General features: G+C 72.0%; 5 protein-coding genes across 5 annotated transcripts; 2 read left to right on the forward strand and 3 right to left on the reverse strand.

Moving 5' to 3' along the window:
• Positions 1–405: 405 nt before the first annotated feature.
• On the reverse strand, positions 406–1,521 carry KAS2 (hypothetical protein; the record flags this gene model as incomplete). The annotated part of the gene is made up of 1 exon (XM_009034328.1): positions 406–1,521. The coding sequence occupies one exon, from the start codon at positions 1,519–1,521 to the stop codon at positions 406–408; it is 1,116 nt and encodes a 371-aa protein (XP_009032576.1).
• A 1,656-nt stretch (positions 1,522–3,177) lies between these two features.
• AURANDRAFT_70598 (hypothetical protein) lies at positions 3,178–9,664 on the forward strand (the record flags this gene model as incomplete). Its single annotated transcript, XM_009034168.1, has 4 exons — positions 3,178–5,279; positions 5,309–5,327; positions 5,687–7,102; positions 7,562–9,664. The coding sequence occupies 4 exons, from the start codon at positions 3,178–3,180 to the stop codon at positions 9,662–9,664; spliced, it is 5,640 nt and encodes a 1,879-aa protein (XP_009032416.1).
• A 33-nt stretch (positions 9,665–9,697) lies between these two features.
• AURANDRAFT_18779 (hypothetical protein) lies at positions 9,698–11,722 on the reverse strand (the record flags this gene model as incomplete). The annotated part of the gene is made up of 2 exons (XM_009034327.1): positions 9,698–10,945; positions 11,150–11,722. The coding sequence occupies 2 exons, from the start codon at positions 11,720–11,722 to the stop codon at positions 9,698–9,700; spliced, it is 1,821 nt and encodes a 606-aa protein (XP_009032575.1).
• Positions 11,723–11,933: 211 nt separating this feature from the next.
• On the reverse strand, positions 11,934–13,013 carry AURANDRAFT_60837 (hypothetical protein; the record flags this gene model as incomplete). Its single annotated transcript, XM_009034326.1, has 1 exon — positions 11,934–13,013. The coding sequence occupies one exon, from the start codon at positions 13,011–13,013 to the stop codon at positions 11,934–11,936; it is 1,080 nt and encodes a 359-aa protein (XP_009032574.1).
• A 4,058-nt stretch (positions 13,014–17,071) lies between these two features.
• SOC5 (hypothetical protein) lies at positions 17,072–18,777 on the forward strand (the record flags this gene model as incomplete). Its single annotated transcript, XM_009034169.1, has 2 exons — positions 17,072–17,965; positions 18,166–18,777. 2 exons carry the CDS (start codon positions 17,072–17,074, stop codon positions 18,775–18,777), a joined length of 1,506 nt encoding a protein of 501 aa, XP_009032417.1.
• Between the last annotated feature and the right edge of the window lie 4,398 nt (positions 18,778–23,175).

Genomic DNA, 23,175 nt, shown 5'->3' on the forward strand with positions numbered 1-23,175 from the left:
AGGACGGCGACGACGACGACTCGCGGTCCGGGGCGAAGAGCGACGACGACGCGAAGTCGCTCTCCGACGACGCGAAGTCGCTCTCCGACGACGCGAAGTCGCTCTCCGACGACGACGACGACGCGTCGGCGTGGTCCGACGACGGCGACTTCGACGACGGCGGCGGCGGCATCGCCGCGACGAGCGGCATCTCCGCGAACCTGCTCGCGCTGCTCGGAGGGGCCGCGCCCAAGGCCGCGGCCGCGCCCGCGGCGGAGCCGCGGCGGAGCCAGCTCCAGGCGGGCATCTTCCGCGCCGCGGGGACCTGGACGCCGCCCGCGCGCAGCGGCCTCGACAACTCCGTGAACCTGCTCTCCGGGAGGTAGGCAGGGCCGCAAGGATACTCTTATACCGACACTGACCACCCTAGTGGGCCTGGGGCCCGGCCCACTTGAAGATGGCGGCGCCCCAGGAGAGGCCCGCGCCGAAGCCCGCGCAGGCGACGACGTCGCCCTGCTGGACCTTGCCCTGGCCGATGGCGTCGTCGAGCGCGATGGGGATGGAGCCCGCGGACGTGTTGCCGCACTCGTCGAGGCTCACGAGGACCTTGTCCATGGGGATGCCCAGGCGCTTGGCGGCGGCCTCCATGATGCGCACGTTCGCCTGGTGGAGCAGGAGCCAGTCGACGTCGTCGACGCCGAGGCCCGCGTGGTCCAAGGCCTCGAGGATGACCTCGGGGACGCGCTTCGTCGCGAACACGTAGACCTTGTTCCCGTTCATGGCGATGGGCCCGTAGGCGCTCTCCTCGGCGACGACGATGCCCGTCTCCGCGAGGGGCCGCGCGCTCCGCGTGCCCTCGCAGGAGAGGTCGCAGCGTCCCTTGCCGTCGCTGTGCATCGCCCAGCCGAGCAGGCCGGAGGCCGCGCCCTCCGCCGCGCCCTCGACGACGACGGCGCCGGCGCCGTCGCCGAAGAGGATGCAAACGCCCCGGTCCTCCCAGTCGACCCAGCGGCTCAACGCGTCGGAGCCGACGACGAGCACCTTGTCGTACGCGCCGCTCTCGACGAATTGCGCCGCGGTCACGAGCGAGAAGAGGAAGCCGCTGCAGGCCGCCGTGAGGTCGAAGGCGACGGCGTTCGCGCAGCCGCAGGCCTTGGCGACGGCCGTCGCGTCGCCGAAGAGGTCGTCGGGGCTGGACGTCGCGAGGATCACGAGGCCGACGTCCTCCGGGTCGACGCCCGCGGACTCGAGCGCTTTCGTCCCCGCGTCCGCGCTCAGCTGCGCGAGGGACTCGTCCGGCGACAGGACGCGCCGCGCCCGGATGCCCGTGCGCTGCGAGATCCACTCGTCCGTCGTGTCCATGAACGTCGCCAGGTCGTCGTTGCTCAGCCGCGCCGTCGGCCTGGCCGAGCCGGAGCCGCTGACGGCCACGCCGAGGGCGGACCGGGTCGCGCGCAGGACGTGGGGCGCGCGTACGGGCGCGGCGGGCCCGCGCAGGGCCTGCGCCGCGGCGCAGATGAGCGCTGCGAGCAGCGCTTGCATAGCCGCCGATCGCATCGGTGTGGTTGCACGCACGATTGTGCCACGGCTCGCGAGCTAAAGTTGAGCCTCAACTCCGAGCGCATTACCTCAACACGGGCTTCACCTTGTCGAGCGCCCCTGGCGACGCCGGCTTCCGGGGCCTCCCCGGCGACCCCGGGCGTGCCGCTTCCGACGCTTTTTCAAGCAGCGCATCTAAGCGGCGCCGCCCGTCTCGGCGCGCCGATCCGCGCGCACGAGGCGCCAAGCGCCAGCATCTCGAAGTGGGTCACAGACTATACAAACTAAACAGACACAGGGCGGTGCAACATACAGACGCTTCACGTGCGGCTCCCGCGGGGGACGTCGCGCCGTTCGTCGTTGATGCGCGCGAGCTCGTCGCCGTAGGACGTGCCGACCCAGGCGTGGATCTTGCGTCGCCGCTTGATGCTCGTGCGCGCGACGTCGATCTTGTGGCGCACGCGATCAAAGTCCTGGGGCATGCACGGCGAGTCGCCGAGCCGGACGATGCCCGCCGGGTCGAAGATCTGGATCGACGGCACCTTCGTAACGTTCATGAACTTCACGAGGGGCCGGGACGCGACGGTGTCGACCTCGAAGCAGTCGACGTCGTCCGCGAGGTCCAGCGCGAGGCGCCGGTACTTGGCGGCGATCTTGAGGCACGCCTTGCACTGCGGGCTGTAGTACTTGACGACGACGAGGCGTCGGCGGACGTCGCTGATCTGGTTGGCCTCGATGAAGTCCTGGAGCGAGATGAGCTGCGGCACGACATCCTTGTAGTTCGTCGACGGCGGCGGCGCCGGCGTCGTGCCGAGATCCGACGGGCTGAGTTCGCCGGGGACCATCGACGCCGCCGCCCGCTTCCTCGTCGGCGCGGGGCGGCCGTCCTCGGCCGCGTCGCACTCCTCCTGGCTCACGCCCTCGCGCCAGCGGTTCGGCCGATCGCAGACGGGCACCTTGCGCCAGCGCTCGGGCATGCTAATCGGCGCGCCCTCGAGGAGCGGCGGCGCCGGCGGCGCGGCGCCGGCCGCGGGCGCGGCGGCGGCCGGCGGCGCGCGCGGCGCCGGCGCGCCGGCGGGCGCTGGCGGCGCGACGGTCCGCGTCGAGACGCGCTGCTGCGGCGCGGGCGGCTCCAGGCCTTGCTCTCTCATCTTCTTCTCGAGCCGCTCGCGCGCTCTCCGCTTGCCGAGCGCTCCCTTCTCCCGCGGCGGTCGCATGCCGCCCGCGGACAGTTGCAGTCGTTGTCGTCGCAGCGGCTGGGGCTGGAAGCCGCCAGCGACTGCCAGAACGAGCGCCAGAAGCCGTGGCACCATCGAGAACAAGCGGCGCCAAGCGCCGTCCGGTTCGGCTGCTTCGCGGCAGATCTGCCTCGTTTTTCAAGCCGCGCAGTCTTCTTGAAGCAATCCAAAAACCGCCGGGCGGCTGAGGCCGCGCCCCGATGATCAGCTCGCGAACCGCGAGGCGACGCCTCCCCGCCCCCTGATGCACGAAGCTGAGTAGTGCTGCCGAGTCCTCCTACGCGGAGGCGTGGCCGCGCGCCCATGCCTGCCGGGCTTGATTTTGCCACTGGCTCTTTCTTGTCTCCTTATAGAAGGTCAAGATCTCGAGTCCTCTTCGTCGGCTCGCAGCCTCGCACCCGACGCGCCAGCCGCACAGGTCATGCGCTACGTCCTCGCGGCGCTCGGCGCCGCGGCGGCGGCGGCCATGTCGGCGAAAACGGACCGCTTCGCGGGCCGCTACGCTTTGGGCAAGAACTTGGGGCCCGTCAACGCCAAGGCCGGCATGCGCTTCGATCGTGAGGACGTCGGCGGGGACGTGCGCGTCGTCGGCGGCGCGTCGAGCGAGGTGCTCGGCGGCGCGAACCTCGCGAGCCTGCTGCGCGACGGCTTCGAGGTCGAGCGGCGCGCGATGGCCGCGCTCGAGGCCGGCGAACCGGCGGAGGCGCTGAGCGTGCACACGTCCGCGGGCGTGCCGCCGCAGCTGGCGCGCTTCCTCGACGCCTGGGAGCCCCACCTGCCGCCGGCGGCGCGAGCCAAGGGCGACTGGTGCGTGAATCTGCAGGCCGAGGGCGCGTCCGCGGTCCACGCGGCGGTGGACATGGCGCTCCAGGTGAGCCAGTCGTCCGCGGACCTGAACCGGCCCGGCGCGAGGAACCGCGTCGCCTGCGGCGCGTCGTCCTACCACGGCCCGGCGTCGACGTCGCCCGGCGGCGGCACGCCGCTGGGGGCCGTCGCCAAGGGGCTCACGCATCCCGTGCGCTACCCCGTGCCGTCGCCGTTCCTGCGGCGCCGCGGCGAGGAGGACGAGGCGTTCCACGCGCGCCTCTTCGCCGACTTCACGACCTACCTGGACACCTACGCCGACGAGATCGGCGTGTTGTTGGTGGAGCCCCAGTGGGGGTCGTCCGTCGCCGCGATGCCGTGGCCGGCCGAGTTGCTGAAAGCGTACTGCGCGGAGGCCAGGAGCCGGGGCATCCCCGTCGTCGCCGACGAGATCATGTGCGGCATCGGCCGCCACGGCCAGGGCGCCTGCTTCCTCACGGAGTGCTGGGATTTGGACGTCGACGTCGTCACGTTCGGCAAGGCCATCGGCGGCGGCGCGGGCAACCTGCTCTCCGGCGCGATCCTGCTGGAGGGCGCGGCGGACTTCCGGGAGGCGTCGCGCACGGCCTTCCAGAGCCACACCTACGCGGGCTCGTCGGCGCGCGCGCTCGCGAACGGCGCGAACCTGCTCGAGCGGCTGCCGGAGCTCGCGGGCAACGTGCGGGACGTCCACGACGCCGTGGGCCCCATCATGGCGGACCTGGCGGACCGGTCCGACGGCGCCGTCCTCGCCCACGGCCAGGGCGCCCTCTGGGGCGGCCTCTTCGCCCACGAGGACGCCGCCGCGCGGACGGCCGCGAACCTCGCGTTCAAGAAGAAGTGCGCGGCGCGTTCCGTGCTGCCCTACTTCGTGCCCGTGGGCGGCTTCATGCTCACGCCGCGCTACGACGACGAGCCGGAGCTCCTGGCGGCGGCCGTGGCCGACGTCGCCGAGGCCGCGCTCGAGACCGCGCGCGACATGGGCTGGGCGAAGGCGCGGCTCCTGCCGTCGGCGTACGAGGGCCCCCCGCCGTCCGCGCGCCGCTTCCAGGGGCCGGACCCGGAGACCATGGCGCCGGACCAGCGCGTCGTCTACGACGAGATCCGGCGCACGCGGACGACGGGCGCGGACCGGGGCCCCTTTGGGCCGTGGCTCGCGTCGCCGCCGCTCGCGGACGCGGCGCAGAACTTCGGCCGCGTCTGCCGCTACGAGACGTCGCTCAACCAGCGCGAGGCGGAGATCGCCATCCTCGCGACGGCCTACGCCTACAAGGCGCCGGGCCTCTGGACGATCCACGTCGGCGAGGCGCGCGCCGCGGGCCTCGAGGGCGCGCACGTCGCGGCGCTCGCGCGCGGCGCGCGGCCCGCGTTCGCGCCCGGCTCGCGGGAGGCGGCCATCCACGACGCGACGGCCGACCTCCTCGCGTCGAAGCGGCTCGGCGACGACGCCTACGCGGCGGCCGAGGCCGCGCTGGGCGCGACGGGCTTGGTCGAGCTCACGTCCGTCGTCGGCTACCACGGCTACGTCGCGCTGACGATGAACGCGTTCGAGGTCGACGACCCCCTCCGCCCGGCCGGCGTCAACAAGCGCGCGCCCTGGACCCACGACGCCGCGTCCCTCTCCGACGCGGAGCTCGCGGACCTCGTCTCCATGGCGAACAAGGGCGAGCTCGACCTCGCGTGAATATGTGCATAGAACGCGGTCGTAGACTGCGGACGCGGGGCGCGGTTCGAACGGACATTTGGCGTTCTCTTCTTCAAACCACGCGGCTCTTCGCCCCCGCCTTTCGCCCACACGCGAGACGCAGCTCTCTCGCCGTGCGTGTTGTGACGGCAAGCTGACCACCTGCTGACCACCTTAGCGGCACGATGGCTTTGTGACTTTGTGGTTGTCGCAGAATCGAGCGGCTGGATAGATGCTGGATCGGACGTAGACCTCTTCTTGCGCTCGAAAACCCGCAGTTAGCAGCGCCAGAATCGCAACCTCGGCGACGAAACTTCGCGCGCGCGACCGCGCTCACCCCGCGAGAGAGCAACGCAAGAATGCGCGCGCGCCAGAAGCAGGAGAGTGACATCAGCGCTCGCAGGCGATCATGGCCTCGAAATTGGCTCTCGTCGCGCTCGCGCTCGGCGCTTCCGCCCTCCAGCTGTCGCCCGTGCGGCGCCCCGCGTCTCCCTCGCGGTCGGCGCTCTTCTCGTCCGTCGAGGTGAACCAGGAGCCCATCGCGGTGACCGCGGAGGGCGAGTACGCGGCGAACGAGGGCGAGACGCCCAAGACGGAGCGGTTCCGCGCGATCTCGCTCGCGGCCATCGACCAGTGGGGCGAGAAGTACCCGCGGCTCCAGGAGAACATGCAGGACGTCAAGCGGGCCGCGCTCATCTTCCCGTTCAAGGCGTCGCCGTACCTCGTCGACGAGCTCATCGACTGGGACATGGAGGCGGACATCAGGACGGACCCCTTCTACAAGCTCGTCTTCCCGACCATGGACATGCTCAGCGATGAGCACCGGGAGTTGCTCGACGGCGTCTGCGACGCGGGCGACCCCGCGGCGATCAAGGAGGCCGTCGAGGAAATCCGCGAGTCGCTGAACCCGCACCCCGCGGGCCAGAAGGCGCTCAACGCGCCGAAGAAGGCGGAGCTCACGGGCGTGCAGCACAAGTACGCCGAGACCGTGCTCTTCTTCGCGGCGGCCGCGCAGACGTGCCACGCGTACTGCACTTACTGCTTCCGCTGGGCCCAGTTCATCGGCGACCCGGACCTCCGCTTCGCGCAGAAGGACGCCGACTCCCTCTTCGATTACCTCGAGGAGCACCCCGAGGTGTCCGACATCCTGTTCACGGGCGGCGACCCGATGATCATGCAGACGCGCATGCTCAAGCAGTACCTCGAGCCCTTCAAGGATCCCACGCACCTGCCCCACATCAAGAATCTACGGATCGGCACCCGGGCTTTGACCTTCTGGCCCCAGCGCTTCACGACGGACGCGGACGCGGACGAGCTCATGACGCTCCTCCGGGAAGTGAAGGAGATCGGCGGCCGCCACATGGCCATCATGGCGCACCTCGGCCACGTCCGCGAGCTGTCCACGGACAAGGTGAAGCACGCCATCCATCGCCTCAAGCAGGAGGGCGGCGTCATCATCCGCTCCCAGTCGCCGGTCATGCGCGGCATCAACGACGACGCGGACGTCTGGGCCGCCAAGTGGCGCGAGGAGGTGCGCCTCGGCGTCATCCCCTACTACATGTTCATCGCCCGCGACACGGGCGCGCAGTCCTACTTCGACGTGCCCCTCGTCCGCGCCCAGCGGCTCTACGCCGACGCCATCCGCGCGACGTCGGGCCTCTGCCGCACGGCGCGCGGGCCGTCCATGTCCTGCACGCCCTTCTTCGCCAAGTACGACCCCAAGGCCATCTGGTTCGACGACCTCGAGCCCCTTGACGGCATGGAGCTCCCCTGGGAGGCCGCGGGCCTCCCCGTGCCCTGCGTCGACGAGCCGTGCCAGGTCGAGTGGCTCGACGAGTTCGCGATGCCCTAGCTCGCACCATTCCCCTGTGTCCCCGCTTCGAACGCACGATCATCTCAGTAATTGCTGTCCCTGTCTACGATCACGTGCGCGCAAGACCGGATCGGCATGCCCGGTTGCAAAGTCTGCGCATTGCAGCGACGCGGGAGAGATTCGGCGCCGACAGCGTGCGACGCCGCGCGCGACGCGTGCGCGCGACGCGCAGGGTCGCGATCGGCGCCGCTTCTGCTTTCTTGAACTCTCTCTCTCTAGCGCATTAGGCGACCTAGCCCGCCTACGCGCAGCCTTGGGCTGGCGGGGCACCGGGGGGCCCCTAAAGCCGCACCGGACCTCGGGGAGACTCCTCGGAGGGAGCGGGATCGTCCCTGGAGCAGGGGCCCAGACTCTGCAGATCTGAGAGGCTTGGCTCGACGTATGATCAGAGCCATGCTGCCGCAGTCGTGCGCCATCCTCGCGGCGCTCGCCGCCGCGACGACTGCGTTCACCGTCCCGCACGCGCGACGACCGCACGTGGCTCTGCGCTCCGTCGCGACGCCCGCGCGGGAGACGCTCTGGACGCCGACGGCCGCGACGGTCGAGGCGAGCGCCATGAAGGCGTTCCAGCGCGCCGTCGGCGTCGACGGCGGCTACGAGGAGCTCTGGTCCTGGAGCGTCGCCAACGGCGACGCGTTCTGGACCGAGCTCATGGACTTTGTGGGCGTCGAGCGCGAGGGGTCGCTCGAGCCCGCGCGCGTCGGCGAAAACATGCCGGACGTCGAGTACTTTCCCAACTGCCGGCTCAACTTCGCGGAGAACCTGCTGCGCCACGGCAACGCCGGCGCCGCGCTGGAAGACGCCGAGGCCATCGTGTCCATCAGCGAGGCGCGCGACGCGAAGCGATGGACGTTCGGCGAGGCCGCCGCGGACGCGGCGCGCGTCGCGTCCGCGCTGCGGGCCCTGGGCGTCGGCGCCGACGACGCCGTCGGGCTCTACGCGTCCAACGTCGGCGAGAGCGTCGTGGCCATGCTCGGCGCGACGGCGACGGGCGCGACGTGGACGTCGTGCTCTCCCGACTTCGGCGCGCGCGCCGTCGCGGATCGGTTCGGGCAGGTCGCGCCGAAGGCCTTGTTCGTCTGCGACGGCTTCGTGTCCGCGGGCAAGAGGACGTGCCACGCGGCCAAGGTCGCGGAGCTCGCCGAGAACCTGCCGTCCCTCGAGAAGATCGTCGTCTTCGACGTCGCCGGCGGCGCGGCGGACGCCGGCGCCTGGGCCGCGTCCGACAAAGTCGCGGGCCTCGTCGAGTCCTGGGACGACTTCCTCGCCTCCGGCGACCCGGCGCCGACCTACGACCGCGTGCCCTTCGCCCACCCGCAGCTCGTGCTCTACAGCTCGGGCACGACGGGCCTGCCCAAGTCCATCGCGCACGGCTGCGGCAACGCGCTGCTCCAGCACGCCAAGGAGCTCATCCTCCACAGCGACCTCAAGGAGGGCGACAAGATGCTCTTCTACACGACCTGCGGCTGGATGATGTGGAACTGGATGGCGAGCTCGCTCTTCGCGGGCGCGGCGATCGTGTGCTTCGACGGCTTCGCGGCCTACCCGAAGCTCCAGGCGCCCTGGGACCTCGTCGAGGCGGAGAAGGTCACGCACCTCGGCACGTCGCCGCGCTACTTCCAGGCCTGCCGCACGCGCGTGGCGCCGAAGGAGTCGCACGACCTCGACGACCTGCGGGTCGTCTTCTCCACCGGGTCCCCGTTGATGAACGAGGATTTCCGCTACGTCTACGACAAGGTGAAAGACGACGTCATGCTCGCGTCCATCTCCGGCGGCACGGACATCTGCTCCTGCTTCGCTTTAGGAAACCCGACGCTTCCCGTCGTCGAGGGCGAGCTCCAGGCCTTCGGGCTGGGCCTCGACGCCTGCGCCTTCGACCGCGAAAACGGCGCCAGGGTCGTGGGCGAGAAGGCGGAGCTCGCGTGCCTGTCGCCCTTCGTGGCGGCGCCCGTCAAGTTCTTCGGCGACGACGAAGCGAAGACGAAGTACCGCGACGCGTACTTCGACGACGACGACGGCGTCTGGTACCACGGCGACCTCGTGGAGACGACGGGGTCTGTCGGCGCCGCCGGCGGCGTCGTCATCCACGGCCGCTCCGACACGACGCTCAAGCCCGGCGGCGTGCGCATCGGCACGGCCGAGGTCTACCGCTTCGCCGAGGAGCACCCCGCCGTCGACGACTCGCTCGTCATCGGCGACCAGCTCAAGACGGGCAAGCGCGCGGGCGACGTGCGCATCGTGCTCTTCGTCAAGCTCGCGGACGGCTACGTCCTCGACGCGGCGCTCGAGAGGGACGTCAAGGCCTTCATCCGCGCGGGCGCGTCGGACGCGCACGTGCCCGCGCTGCTCGTCGCCGTGGACAAGATCCCCTACACGAAGAGCGGCAAGAAGGTCGAGGTCGCCGTGCGCGACCTCATCGCGGGCACGGAGCCCAAGAACGTCGGCGCGCTCGCGGACGCGACCGCGTTCGACGAGTACCGCGCGCTCGCGGCGACGTGGAAGAGCTAAAAAAACGTGTGTGTGGACGACGCCTTAGGGCGCCTAGAACGCGCGCGCGAAGAGGGCGACGTGCGTCGCGGGCTTCCCGGAGTAGAAGCACGCCTTCCCCGCGAGGTCGCGCTGCGCGTCGAGCGGGTAGCAGCGGATCGTCGCGGAGCAGTCCTCCTTGATGGCCTTCTCGTTGGCGTCGTCGGCGGCCCAGTAGACCCGGAAGAAGCCGAGGTCGTCGGCGTCGATCTTCGCCTTGAGCTCGTCGTAGGAGCCGACGTCGACGGTGCCGCCGTCGAGGCGCGCGGCCGCCGCCGCGAAGAGCCGGGCCTGGATGTCCTCGAGGGACGCCGCGAGGTCCGCGGCCGCGTCGGCGGCGGCGACGGACCGCTTCTCGCCGCCGAGGCGGCTCGCGACGACGACGACGCCCTCCGCCGCGTCGCGGGGGCCGACCTCGACGCGGAGCGGCACGCCCTTGCGCTCCCACTCGAAGAACTTGGCCCCCGGCCGCATGTTCGGCCGCTCGTCGACCTTGACGCGCACGCCCAGCGCCTTGCACTCGGCGACGAGGCCGTCGACCAGGGCGTCGACGGCCTCCGTGCCCGCGTCGTCGTTCTTCCGCGTGATCGGCACGACGGCGACCTGGACGGGCGCGACCCGGGGCGGCAGCACGAGGCCCGCGTCGTCGGAGTGGGTCATGACGAGCGCGCCCAGCAGCCGCGTCGACACGCCCCAGGACGTGGCCCAGACGAGCTCGCGCTTCGCGTCCTTGTTCTGGAACTGGACGTCGAAGGCGCGCGCGAAGTTTTGCCCGAGGAAGTGCGACGTGCCGCTCTGGAGCGCCCAGCCGTTGGGCATCAAGGCCTCGATGGTGTAGGTCTCGTCGGCGCCGGCGAAGCGCTCGATGGCCGACTTGGCGCCCCTGACGACGGGCACGGCGAGGAAATGTTCCACCACTTCCGCGTAGACGTCGAGCATCTCCTCGGCCGTGGCCAACGCCTCGTCGCGCGTCGCGTGGGCCGTGTGGCCCTCCTGCCAGAGGAACTCGGACGACCGGAGGAAGGGCCGCGTGCGCATCTCCCAGCGGACGACGTTCGCCCACTGGTTGATCTTCAGCGGCAGGTCGCGGTGGCTGTTGATCCACTTGCCGAACATGTGCCAGATCATGGTCTCGCTCGTCGGCCGGATGATCAGGGGCTCGTCGAGCTCCGCCGCCGGGTCGGGCTCGAGGCCGCCCTTGCCGTCCGCGGCGAGGCGGTGGTGCGTGACGACGGCGCACTCCTTGGCGAAGCCCTCGACGTGCTCCGCCTGCGTGGAAATCAACCAGTGAGCTGGGACGTCGGGGCCAAACTTCAGAAATCTCTAGCTCGGTCAAATCGAAGTCGATTCGGCTGATTTTGGACGAATCGATCGCTCTCAGCGAGTTCTCGAAGCACGGCGGAAGTGCTCGTGACAAAACATTCGAATACGCTCACATTGAAGTCGGGTTGAAGATTTGATTTCCACACAGTGCTCCGCCTCCTTCGCGAGGAAGCTCCGGGGGATGAGCAGCGGGAAGTAGGCGTTCTCCGCGCCGCTGGCCTTGATGCGCCCGTCGAGCTCGTCCCGCAGGCGGTCCCAGACGGCCATGCCCCAGGGCTTGATGACCATGCACCCCTTCACGGGGGACGCGTCGACGAGGTCCGCGCCGCGGATGACGTCCGCGTACCAGGCGCTAAAGTCCTCGGACGCGGACGTGATGGAGTCGGACGCCGTCGTCGCCGCGCCCTTGTCCACCTTCTGCTTCTTCTTCTGCTGCTTCTGCTTCTTTTGCGGCGCGTCCGCCGCGGCCGCCGGCGGCTCGAGCAGCGCCTTGAGCCGCACGAGCTCCGCGACGGCCGCGACGACCTCGGGGCTCTTGTTCCCGAGGCCCCGGCCCTCCTTCAGGTCCCGGATCAGCGCCCCCTGCGCCTCGACCTGCGCCGCGACGCCCGCGTCGGCCGCCGCCGTCGCCGCCGCGAGGCGCCGCAGCGGGGCGCGCGCGCCGGGGCCGCGCAGCGCGAAGCCGCGGGCGGCCGCGGCGACGAGAGCGAAGGCCATGCAACCGCGCATCTGATGGAGTGGTGGCGCAACGGAGTGGTGTAGCGCTGAGCCGGAGTGCTGTTCGACTCAAGCCTCCATACGCAGACTGCAATCTTCAATGTCGGCCGCCGGAAGTTCAACATGCACCTCTTTCTCTGCCTGAGCATGTATGTCCCAATGAGTTGCTTTGTTGTTTTTTCAATGAATCTAAAAAGCCCACTGTTCAAAATTAGACCAGCGCCCCCCGGTCGTCGTCCTCGACGTCGCCCGGGTGCGCGGCGTCGTCGCCGTCGTCGTCGTCGTCGTCGTCCGCGATGGCGAAGGTCCCCGCGAGCTCGACGCCGTCCTTGTCCTCCACCGGCGCGTACTCGGCGACGGGCTTCGCGGCCGCCGCCGGCGCCTTGCGGCGCGCCGCGTAGACCACGATGCCCATGGCCACGAGCACGATGAGCCCCCCGGCGACGGTGCGGGGCTCGACGGCGTCCGCCGTCGCGAGGGCCTGGAACAGGAACGACCACGGGAGGCCCGACAGGCGCATGATCGACGCGGACGCCGACTTCTCGCGCTGCATGCCCCGCGTCATGCAGACCTGGCTGAAGAAGCCCAGGAAGCCGCAGGCGCCGAGGTAGGCGAGCTGCAGCGGCGACGGGTCGAGGCGCGGCCGCTCGCCGAAGCCGACGAGCGCGACGCCGGAGAGCAAGATCTGGCCCATGGCCTGATAGAGCATCAGGATGGGCCAGTCGACCTTGATGCGCGTCCCGAGCAGGCGCACGAGCACGTGCGCGCCCGCGGCCGACGCCGCGCCGAGGAGCGAGTAGGCCAGCCCGAGCGCGTGGCGCCGGTCGTCGCCGCGCGCGCCGAGCGACTCCGGGCCGAACTGGAGCGCCACGCCCGCGAAGCTCACGACGGCCGCGAGCTTCTCGAGCGCGAGCCAGGGCTCGCCGAGGAAGAGGCGCGCGTAGGCCGCCGCGAAGACGGGCGACACGGTGCCCACGACCTGCGACTCCGCGAGGCCGATCATCGACACGGCCTTGAAGCTGAAGCAGATGCCGCCGAAGCCGACGAAGCCCCGCGCGCAGAGCCACTTCACCTCCGTGCGCGTGTCGCCGAACCAGCGCGCCGGCGGCCGCGCGACGGGGCCGTGGCACGCCAGCGCGCCGCAGCAGCCGAGGGCCTGGAGCCAGCCGCGGAAGAAGACGACCTCCATCGGCGCGAAGCGGCCGCGCGTCGCCACCTTGACGACGAGCGACTGCACGGCGAAGCCGAAGCTGCTCAAGGCGATGAGGCCCAGCGCGCAGCGGCGGCTCATCTGCGCCGGCGGCGCGTCCGCCGCGGGCAGCGCGACGACGGCGAGGTCCAGGCCTTCAAGGACGCGCTCGTCGACGTCGTCCGGCGCTGCCGCCATCGACGGCTTCACGTCCTCGAGCGACGCGTCGTAGGGCTAGGAGCACTCGCGTGCGCTTGTCATTGCACCAGCCGCCGGCAAGGAGTGAGGACAGGTCATCGCTTCGCAAAACTTGATGCTCGACCCCTACTTCACCTTTCACCTTGAATAGATGCTTCACCCGAGACAGCGCGCTAAAGCCCAGCCCCCGCCGGCGGCATGGCCGACGGCAGCATCGGGCGCGGCCGCCGCGAGGGCCGCGCGACGCTGAACAAGGGGCGGCACTCGATGGCGGAGCTGAAGAACCTGTCGACGACGTACAGCGCCGCGGGCATGTCGGGCGAGGAGTCGACGCAGTGGCGCTACGGCATCGAGCTCACGGAGCCGGCGACGCGCGCGGCGCGGCGGGACACGGTGCTGACGCAGGCGCTGAACAAGGAGCTGGACAAGGGCCTCGAGAAGAAGCTGAAGCTCGAGCGGAAGAGCGGCGCCGGCCGGGGCCGCGGCCGCGGCCGCGGCCGCCGGGGCCGCGGCCGGTCGCAAAGCGGCCGCGACGTCGACGACGACGACAGCTTCGAGCTGGACACGTCGAGCGACGACTCCGACGCCGTGGTGACGGCGGCGCCCCCGCCGCCGTCCGGGGACATGCGGAGCCGCGTCGCCGCGAACCCCTGGCAGAGCGTCGTCGTCGGCGGCCGCGAGGTCGTCATGGAGGCGCCCGTGCTCGCGAACGCGGGCTCCGAGGCGCTCTTCGGGGGCGAGAACCGCGTCACGGTCGACGCCTACATGTACAGCAGCGTCGGCAAGACGAAGTGCGCCCTCTGCACGCTCTACTTCAAGAGCGACTCCGTCAAGGGCACGACGTGCAACAAGCACGTGTCCGCGTTCCGGAGCCTGCGGGGCGCGCGCGTCGTCGGCCGCCGCTTCGAGACGGCGTCCTTCCTCTACCAGGAGGCCAAGCTCTGCGTCTTCTGCACGCAGCTGCTGGGCACGCAGGACGACCAGCTCGCGCGCGAGGCGCGCGAGCGCGACCGCCGGCTGCACGGGGCCATGGACGCGCGGACCGCGCTCGAGGCCATGATCTCGAGCGAGACGAAGCTCAACGCCTTGATCGAGACGAACGTCGAGGCCGACGAGGCCGTCGCGCTGAACAACGTGGCCCTCAAGAAGCCCGCGTGGCAGTCGACGACCGTCGACGGCCGCGGGCCCGACCTCGCCGTCGACGGCGCGGACGCGGCGGGCGCGGACGCGGCGTCCTGCACGCGGCGCGAGTACGAGGCCTGGTGGGAGGTCGACCTGGGCGGGTCCGTGCCCGTCGTCGAGGTCCGGGTCGCGCCCTTCCGCAAGGCCGAGCCCGACGGGCGGCCCTACGGTCCCGCGCCCGTCTACGTGTTCCTCCTCGGCGACGGCCCCCTGGGCCCCGTGCGGCTCCACGAGGCGCGGAAGCGGGCGAAGCTGGAGAAGTTCGTGGAGAAGATGGACGGCGACGACGCCGCGATCGTCTGGACCTTCCCGGACGCCGGCGCGCGCGCGTCCGCGGTCCGCGTGCAGGTCAAAGGCACGCGCGCGCTCCAGCTCGCGCAGGTCACGGTGTCGCGCGCGGGCCGCAAGCACGACGGCGCCCACGCGACCGCCGGGGCGCCGCGCGACGCCGCGTCCGCCGACGACGGCGCGCCCGGTGGCACGCCGAACGGCGCGCGGACGCCGCTCACGGCGCGGTCGGGCCCCGGCACGCCCGGGCTGGACCTGGACCCGGCGCGGCGCGGCAGGGGCCGCATCGTGCCGCTGCCGTCGCCCGTCAAGCACAAGACGGCCTTCTTCTGGGACGCGACGCGGGAGGTCGCCATCAAGCCCGTGCAGCCGTCCGCGCTCGAGCTCTCGCGCGAGAAGGAGTCGCGGCGGCTCGCGCCGGGCATCTCCGCGCAGCTCCGGCGCGGCCGGTCCGCGGCGGACTTCGACGCCTTCGAGGTGGACCAGCTCTACTGGAAGACGCTCCTGCGCTACGACCGCTACGACGCCGAGGCCGCGCGCCACCGCGACGTCGCGGGCTCGTTCAGCGGTCCCCAGCTCCGGACGGCGCGCGACCTCTTCGCGTCGTGCTCGCCGCGGCCCGAGGAGCGGGAGCTCGGCGAGGCGCCCGCCGTCGAGGTCCTCGACGACGGCGACGGCGACGCGCCGGGCGACGGCGACGCGGGCGACCCCTTCGCGTCGACGGCGGTCGCGCTGCCGCAGTCGGAGATGACGCGCCGGGCCATCGAGGCCATCGCCATGGACGTGTCCCACATCTACGCGGGCCTGCGCCGCGCCGCCGCGTCGCTCTTCACGGCCGCGTCCTCGAAGAAGCAGGAGGCCATCGACAAGGGCGCCGCGAATTTGTGGGACGTGCTCGACGCGTCGTCTTGCTCAGGGCAGCAAAAGAGAGCGAAATTCCCAACTTCAAAGGCTCCGATCTCGGCCATTTTCCACTCGTTTCGGCTGATTTTTGGACGAGCGATCATCTCTCGGAACGGTCTCGAAGCGTGGATGCTTTTTCCAGAACGCGCGCGCGCGGAACACTCACGTTGAAGCGACGTTGAATCACCCTTTTGCTGCCCAGGTCTTGCTTCGCGGTCGCGACGGAGCTCTACAAGCTCGCGCGCCTCGACGAGGCGGAGCAGCACGACAAGGCGCCCACCATCCCGCTGCCGCCGTCGGCCGACGGCGACGAGGTCGCCGCCGCGGCGCCGCCGGGCGCGGCCGCGGCGGAGCCCGCGGCGGCCGACGGCGACTCGCGGTCCCAGGACCCCGTCGGCCGGGGCCCGCTGGCCTGCCTCGTGGGCTGGCCCCAGTTCCTCGCGCTGCTGGCGCTCATCCGCGACCGGTCGTCGGGCGTCTGGCGGCCGGGCACGCCGTCGGACGTCACGGAGGCCCTCGAGCTCGAGCTCGACGCGCGGGCCATCGACCCGACGACGACGCAGCGCCGCGACGACCGGAACCGCGCCGCGCGCGAGACGACGCGCGCGCTGTCGACGGCGGCCTTCGTGGACCGCGCGAGGCGCGGCGCGCCGACGGTCCGCCTCCAGCGGAACCCGCCGCGCGTCAAGCTCGGCCGCAACACGCGCGCGCTGCTGAGCCTGGACGCGTCGCTCGAGGACGTGCGGACGGCGCTCCAGTCCGCGACGCCGAAGCGCCTGATCACGGCGAAGAAGCGCTTCGACCTGCTGGTCGCGCGCGAGGCGAGGACGCCCGGCCGCGCGCGGTCCGCGGCGGGCGCGGCCCGGCCCCCGGGCCTGCGGGCCCCGGCCGCGGCGCCGAAGCTCGTCGTCGAGGACCAGTACGACTACCGGGGCAAGCTCGAGCGGCGCCGCGCGAACCAGCGCGAGCTCCTGGCCACCGTGAAGCCGCCGCGCTTCGTCCAGTCCATCGAGTACAAGGCCTGCGGCCTCTGCATGCTCCACTTCCCCTCGACGTCGTTCTGGATCTCGTGCTCCCACGACTGCATCATCCGCCTCCTGGAGCGCTTCGGCCTCTCCAAGGACGACCTCGACGCGCGCGGCGCCAACGCCGCGGCCCTCTGCTACAACCGCCTCCCCCTCTGCTGCTTCTGCTCCCAGTTCTTCGACCCGGACAACGAGGACGGCCTCGCCAAGTCCCTCAACCCGAACCGCGACGCGACGGTCTACGAGCCCTACTTCGACTCGGAGTACCCGGAGACCTACACGTCCACGCTCGGGGCCAACCACAAGCCGGGCAGCCCCATCGGCAAGTAGTAAGGACCTTCGGGGAGGCGGCGGACGGCGCGCGCCGCGGCGGCGAACTTTGAGCTGCAACTCATGACCTCACGCCGTGCACCTCACCTTCACCGTCTTCGTCACGCGGAAAAACTCAGTCATCTCGTGGCTATGAGCAGCTAGTCGCGCGCGCCGCCGCTGTCCGCAGCTTCGAATTGCCTGCAGCAGCCACACCGCGGCGCCGCCAGACGTCGCGCACCACCGCCGAACGCCATGGAGACGGACCCGCCCAACGAGCGGCCGCTCGTGCCCGAGAAGGAGGGGAACTACAGCCGGGAGAACCTCGCGCGCTGCTTCATCTTCCCGGCGCTCGGCGGCTTCCTCTACGGCTACGACATCGGCGCGACGGCCGTGGCCCTCGACGACATGGGCAGCGAGCAGTGGAGCGGCACGAGCTGGCACGCGGCGGCGGCGAACAGCGTCGTCCGCGGCGTCATCGTCTCGGCGGTCATGGTCGGCGCGGCGCTGGGGTCGCTGCTCGTGCTCCGCTACGAGACGGACTGGGGCCGCGTCAAGGAGATGCGCCTCGCGTCGGCGCTCTACGGCGCCGGCGCGCTCGTCGAGGGCCTCTCCGGCTCGCCGGGCCTCTCCGCGCCGCTCGGCCTGACCGTGCTCCTCTTCGGCCGCGTCGTCTACGGCGTGGGCATCGGCCTGGCCATGCACGGCGCGCCGACCTACATCGCGGAGACGGCGCCGCCGTCGATCCGCGGCGCGCTCGTGAGCGCCAAGGAGGCGATCATCGTCCTCGGCCTCACGGTCGGCTACGCCGTCGGCGCGGCGCTCATGCACGGCGTCGGCCGCTGGCGCTACATCTACTGGGTCGCCATGGTCTTCGCGGCGGCCATGGCCTACGGGCTCAGCGGCGTCCCCCGGAGCCCGCGCTGGTGCCTGCTGCGCGGCTACGCGGACGAGGCGCGCGCGGCGTACGAGTTCGTGACGCCGGTGCCCGCGCCGGGCGCGTTCGAGCGCCTCGCGGGCCACGTGCGGGCGCTCAAGGCCGACGAGGTCGGCCCCCAGTCCATCCCCGAGATCGTGGAGAACCTGACGTCGACGCCCGCGAGCGCCTACGGCCTCCGCGCGGGTTTGGGGCTCGTCGTGCTCCAGCAGGTCACGGGCGGGGCGGGACAAGAGTGATTCAACGTCGCTTCAACGTGAGCGTTCCGCGCGCGCGCGTTCCGGAAAAGTCATCCACGCGTCGAGACCGTTCCGAGAGATGGTCGCTCGTCCAAAAATCAGCCGAAACGAGTGGAAACCGGCCGAGAGAGGAGCCTTTGAAGTTGGGAATTTCGCACTCTCGTCCTGCCCAGGTCACGGGGCAGCCGTCCGTGCTCTACTACGTCACGGAGATCTTCGAGGACTACGACCTGGGCGTGGGCGCGTCCATCGGCCTCAGCGCCTGGAAGCTCGTCGCGACCATGCTCACGGTGCGCCTCATCGACTCCTACGGCCGCGTGCCGCTGCTCCAGCGCGGGTCCGCGATCATGATCGCGTCCATGGGGTCGCTCGCCGTCGCGGCGCTCTTCCTCGACATGGCGAGCGGCGCCCTCGCCTGGACGTCCATCGTCACGCTCTCCCTCTACGTCGGCGGCTACCAGGTCGGCTACGGGCCCGTGACCTGGACCTACATCAGCGAGGTCTTCCCCCTGCAGCCCCGCGGCTCCGCGCTCGCGCTCGCGGTGCTCCTCAACTTCTCGCTCAACGGCGTCGTCACCCTCCTCGCCTCGCCCCTCATCGCCTTCTCCGTGTCCTTCACCTTCTTCGTCTTCGGCGCCCTCGCGGTCTACGGCACGTACTTCATCCACGCCTACGTGCCCGAGACCAAGGGCCTCGAGCTCGAGCAGATCACGACCATGCTCACCCAGCTCGCCGCCGAGGAGGACCTCGCCGCGCCGCCGGCCGCGACGGCCGGCGCCGTCTAGGCCTGGGCTACGGGCGTGTACAGCTTCGTTTCGTTTTTATTTGTCACTCCGACTCGCAGAGGCGTCCGTCCGTCGCCTGGGAAGTCGCCACGACTGCGACGACGACGAGCAGCATGCTGTGACATGACGACATGTCACAGCGGTCGGCAGGCAGGACTCGACGGGAAGGGGACGCGAGGGATCACGTGAGCACGACCAGGGCGAGCGGTCGACGCCTTGGCGGCTCCGACGGCTCTGCTTGAGGCGACTGTGGCGGATCGCCAAATCAAAACTCGACCTCGGTGCGGCAGCCCGCGCCGTCCTACGAAACATGGCCGACGCCGACGAGGCGCCGTCCAGCAAGAAGCCGCGCACGTCGGACGCGCTCCTCGACGACTTCCTCAGCGAGCTCGACGCGCCGCCGCCGCCGCCGCCGCCGCCGCCGCCGCCGCCGGGCGGCGCGAGCGCCAAGCCCAAGCCGCACCTCTACTTCGACGTCTTCAAGGAGGGCGCCCTCGCGGGCTGCCTGAACCTGTCCGGCGCGTCGCAGCTCACCTTCGGCCGCGACGCGGACCGCGTCGACGTGCCCCTCGAGCACGACTCGATCTCGCGGCACCACGCGACGATGACGTTCGACGGCGACGTCGCCTACGTGTCGGACATCCGGTCGACGCACGGCACCTTCGTCGCGGCGCCGGGCACGGCCGGCGAGGACGGCTTCGCCAAGATCGGGGAGCTGACGCGGCTCGACCCCGGCGCGCGCGTGCGCTTCGGCGGGTCGTCGCGCGTCTACGTCTTCGGCGTCGGCGAGGGCGCCGCGCCGGCGCCGGCGCCGCGCGCCGTGTCCGCGGCGCTCCAGGACATCGCCGTGGCCATCCCCGTGCCCGCGGAGGCCGTGGGCCGCCTCACGGGCCGCGGGGGCCTGGCCATGGAGGAGGTCATGGCGCGGTCCGGCGCGAAGGTCGTGCTCCTGCCGCCCGACGCGGCCACGGCCGAGGGCCGCGCCGGCGCGCGCGTGCTCCGCGTGTCGGGCAGCGTGGAGGCCGTGTCCATCGCGCGGTCGGACCTCGTCCCCATGACGAAGACCTTCGAGCCCGCGGCGACGTCCGTCGGCGACTTCCGCGGCCGCTTCCGCTACGCGAGCACGCTCGACGGCATCGACGACGACGACCCGCCCGTGAAGGGCGTCTACTAGGCGCGCGGCCGCCTTACGCCATGAAGGGGCAGACGACGAACGCCGCGAGCGTCTCCTGGAAGAGCGCGTCCCGCCGGTCGGGCGGCGGGATCTCGTGCGCGCCGTCGTGGAACACGTTCGTCGCGTGGGCGAAGGCCCGGCTCAGTTGCACGCCCTCGTCGCGGTGGGCGTGGTCCCGCATGCCGAGCACGTGGAGCGACGGCATGACGATCGCGCCCGGCCGGAACAGGTGGAGCCCCGCCGCCGTCCCCCGGAGCCGCTGGATCGCGTCGTTGGCGGCCTCGAGCCCCGCCGTCGCGGCGCAGGCGCAGACGACCCACTCCCAGGACCGCGGCGCGCAGCCCAGCGTCTCGGCGCAGCCCGTCGCGGACGCCGCCGCGGCGACGGCCGCGCCCTGGCCGAAGCCGTAGAGCGCGACGAACGGGCCCCGGGCCTCGACGAAGCGCAGGACGCCCCGGAGGCAGCGCGCGACGGCCTCCGGCGGCGCGTCGGCGGGCCACCAGCCGTGGCCGCGGCCCGTCTCCAGGGGGCCCCGGAGGTGCACGACGTCGAGCTTCCCGTCGAGCCCGAGCTCCCGGAGCTGCGCGTTCGTCCGCTCGACGCCGCCGTCGAAGCCGTGGAGCGCGAGCACCCGCGGCGGCAGGGGCGCGCGCGCGTGCCGGCAGACGAGGAGCAGCGCGTCGTCGTGCTGCACCGCCGACGCGTCGTCCTCCCACCACCACGTCGTCGGCGGCGCGGCGGCGGGCGCGGCGGGCGGCGGCGCGTCCCGCGCCGGCGGCGTCGCGGCGCTGGTGCTCGGCGCGTCCCACGCGTCCCGGTCCGGCGGCGTCGCGGCGACGGCGCTCGGCGCGTCCCGCGCCGGCGGCGTCGCGGCGATGGGGCTCGGCGCGTCCCGGTCCGGCGGCGTCGCGGCGACGGTGCTCGGCGCGTCCCGCGCCGGCGGCGTCGCGGCGATGGCGCTCGCGGACCGCGACCGCGCCGGCGCGCGGGTCGCGCGCGAGCCGTTGCGATTGCGCGGGGGAGGCTTGGACATCTCGTTGGGGGCTGCTTCGAGCCCAGATGTTGAACGTCATCGTGCAGGGTAAATCCAGTGTCGACCTCTCGGGTCGCTCTCCGCCTTCTCAGCCAACTGGATCCTTCTCCGCGCTGCGTCGACGTCGTCAACAAGCATGAAGCTCGAGGCACTGCTCGCACTCGGCTCAGTCGGCGCCCTGCGCGCGCCGCTGGGCGCGACGTCGCGCGGCGCCGCGCTGCGCGCGACGGTCGAGAAGCCCGTCGCCACGACCGCGGCCGACGACGTCTACGTGCTCGAGACGCCGACGGAGGTCGCGAAGGAGTACGAGGGCGGCCCGAAGCCGGGCCTCGACGAGAACGAGCGCTTCGCGTGCGACGCGTCGGTCGCGGCGTGGGCCGAGTTCCAGCGCGGCGGCGCCGCGGCGCCGCTCGACAACCTGCGCGAGGCGGCGGCGCTGGCGGCGCGGCGCGCGGGCTCGGGCCCGCGCGCGGCGCTCTACTGGGCGGGCCACGCCGCGCGCACGGGCTACTTCGTCGCCAACGCGCTCGCGGGGACGACGAGCCACAACCTGAACCGGCGCTTCTCGAGCGCGACGGCCGATTCGTCGAGCGAGGCGGCGGGCTTCGGCCGCGGCGGGGGCGGCTTCTCGCTCATGGGCATGGACGCGACGGTGATCACGCGCATCGTGCTCGAGGCCGTGCTCACCTACGACCAGGACTGGGCCGCCGTGGACGCGGGGCTCCTCAACGCGCCGTGGGACATGTCGACGCCCGGCCACCGCCAGCAGCGGCCGGACTTCTTCGCGCGCCAGTCGCTGCGCTTCGTCCGCGAGGCCGTGGACACGCTGGGCCGCCGCACGGCGAACGCCGGGCCGCGCACGGACTGGGGCGCCGAGGAGCGGGACCCCCTCTACCCGGACTACTACCTCAACGACTTCCACTACCAGAGCGACGGCTGGCTGAGCGAGCGGTCCGCGAACGTCTACGAGACCTCCACGGAGACGCTGTTCGTCGGGCGCCAGGACGCGATGCAGCGCGCGACGCTGCTGCCCCTCGCGAAGCGCGCGGCGAAGCCCGCGTCGATCCTCGAGGTCGCCTGCGGCACGGGCCGCGTCGCGACGTTCGCGCGCGACAACTTCCCCGACGCGGCCTACACGGCCGTCGACCTGAGCGAGCCCTACCTCGCCAAGGCGCGCGAGAACGACGCCTACTGGCGCGCCATGAAGGCCCCCCGGGCCGCCGCGGCGAGCTTCGTGCGCGCGAACGCGGAGGCGCTGCCCTTCGACGACGCGAGCTTCGACGCGGTCGCGTGCGTCTACCTCTTCCACGAGCTGCCCGAGTCCGCGCGCGCGAACGCGGCGCGAGAGATGGCGCGCGTCGTCAAGCCCGGCGGCGCGGTCGTCTTCACGGACTCGATCCAGCGCGGCGACCGGCCCGCGCTCGACGCGAACCTCGACCTCTTCAAGAACATGAACGAGCCGCACTACCCGTCCTACGTCCGCGCGGACGTCGGCGCCTACTTCGAGGCCGCGGGCCTCGTCGCCGGCGAGAAGTACGTCGCGTCGACGAGCAAGACCCTGAGCTTCACGAAACCCGACGCCGCGTGACGGGATCCGCCGTAAGTTCATGCCAGTAGCGGCCACTCAAAAGAACATCGCGCAAAGCAGATCCAATCGACACAACCATAGAAAACTACACGAACTCCCCCCAGCCCCTGTCCTTGGACGTCGGCGACGGCGGCCGCTCGAGGCCCGCGACCTCGGGCATCTCGAAGGTGTGCTCGACGACGCGCTGGGACGCGTCGTTGAAGTGGCTGTAGCCGCGGCGCGCGTTGGCGCCGCGGCGCCAGCGGCGGCGCAGCGCGAGCGCCGAGGCGGCGAAGACGGCCGCGGCGAGCGCCGCGCCGGCCGCGAGCGGCCGAGTCCGCACAACCCGGAGCGCCTTCGGGAGCCCCGCGAGGGCCGCGCCGGCGGCGGCCGTAGGCGCCGCCGTCGGCGGGAGCGTCGAGCGCGCCTCCGGCCGCGGCGTCGGCGGCCGCGGCGTCGGCGGCCGCGTCGGCGGCCGCGGCGCCGTCGGCCGCGCCGTCGGCGCGCGCGCGCGGGCCGTCGGCGCCGCGCCCCCGCCGGCGGGGCTCGGCGCGGCCGACGGCGCGCCGCAGAAGCCGCAGGTCGCGTCGCAGGAGCCGCGGATCGCCGCGCACGCGTCGTCGA

This window comes from Aureococcus anophagefferens, assembly GCF_000186865.1.
Source record: "Aureococcus anophagefferens unplaced genomic scaffold AURANscaffold_1, whole genome shotgun sequence".
NCBI lineage: Eukaryota > Pelagophyceae > Pelagomonadales > Pelagomonadaceae > Aureococcus > Aureococcus anophagefferens.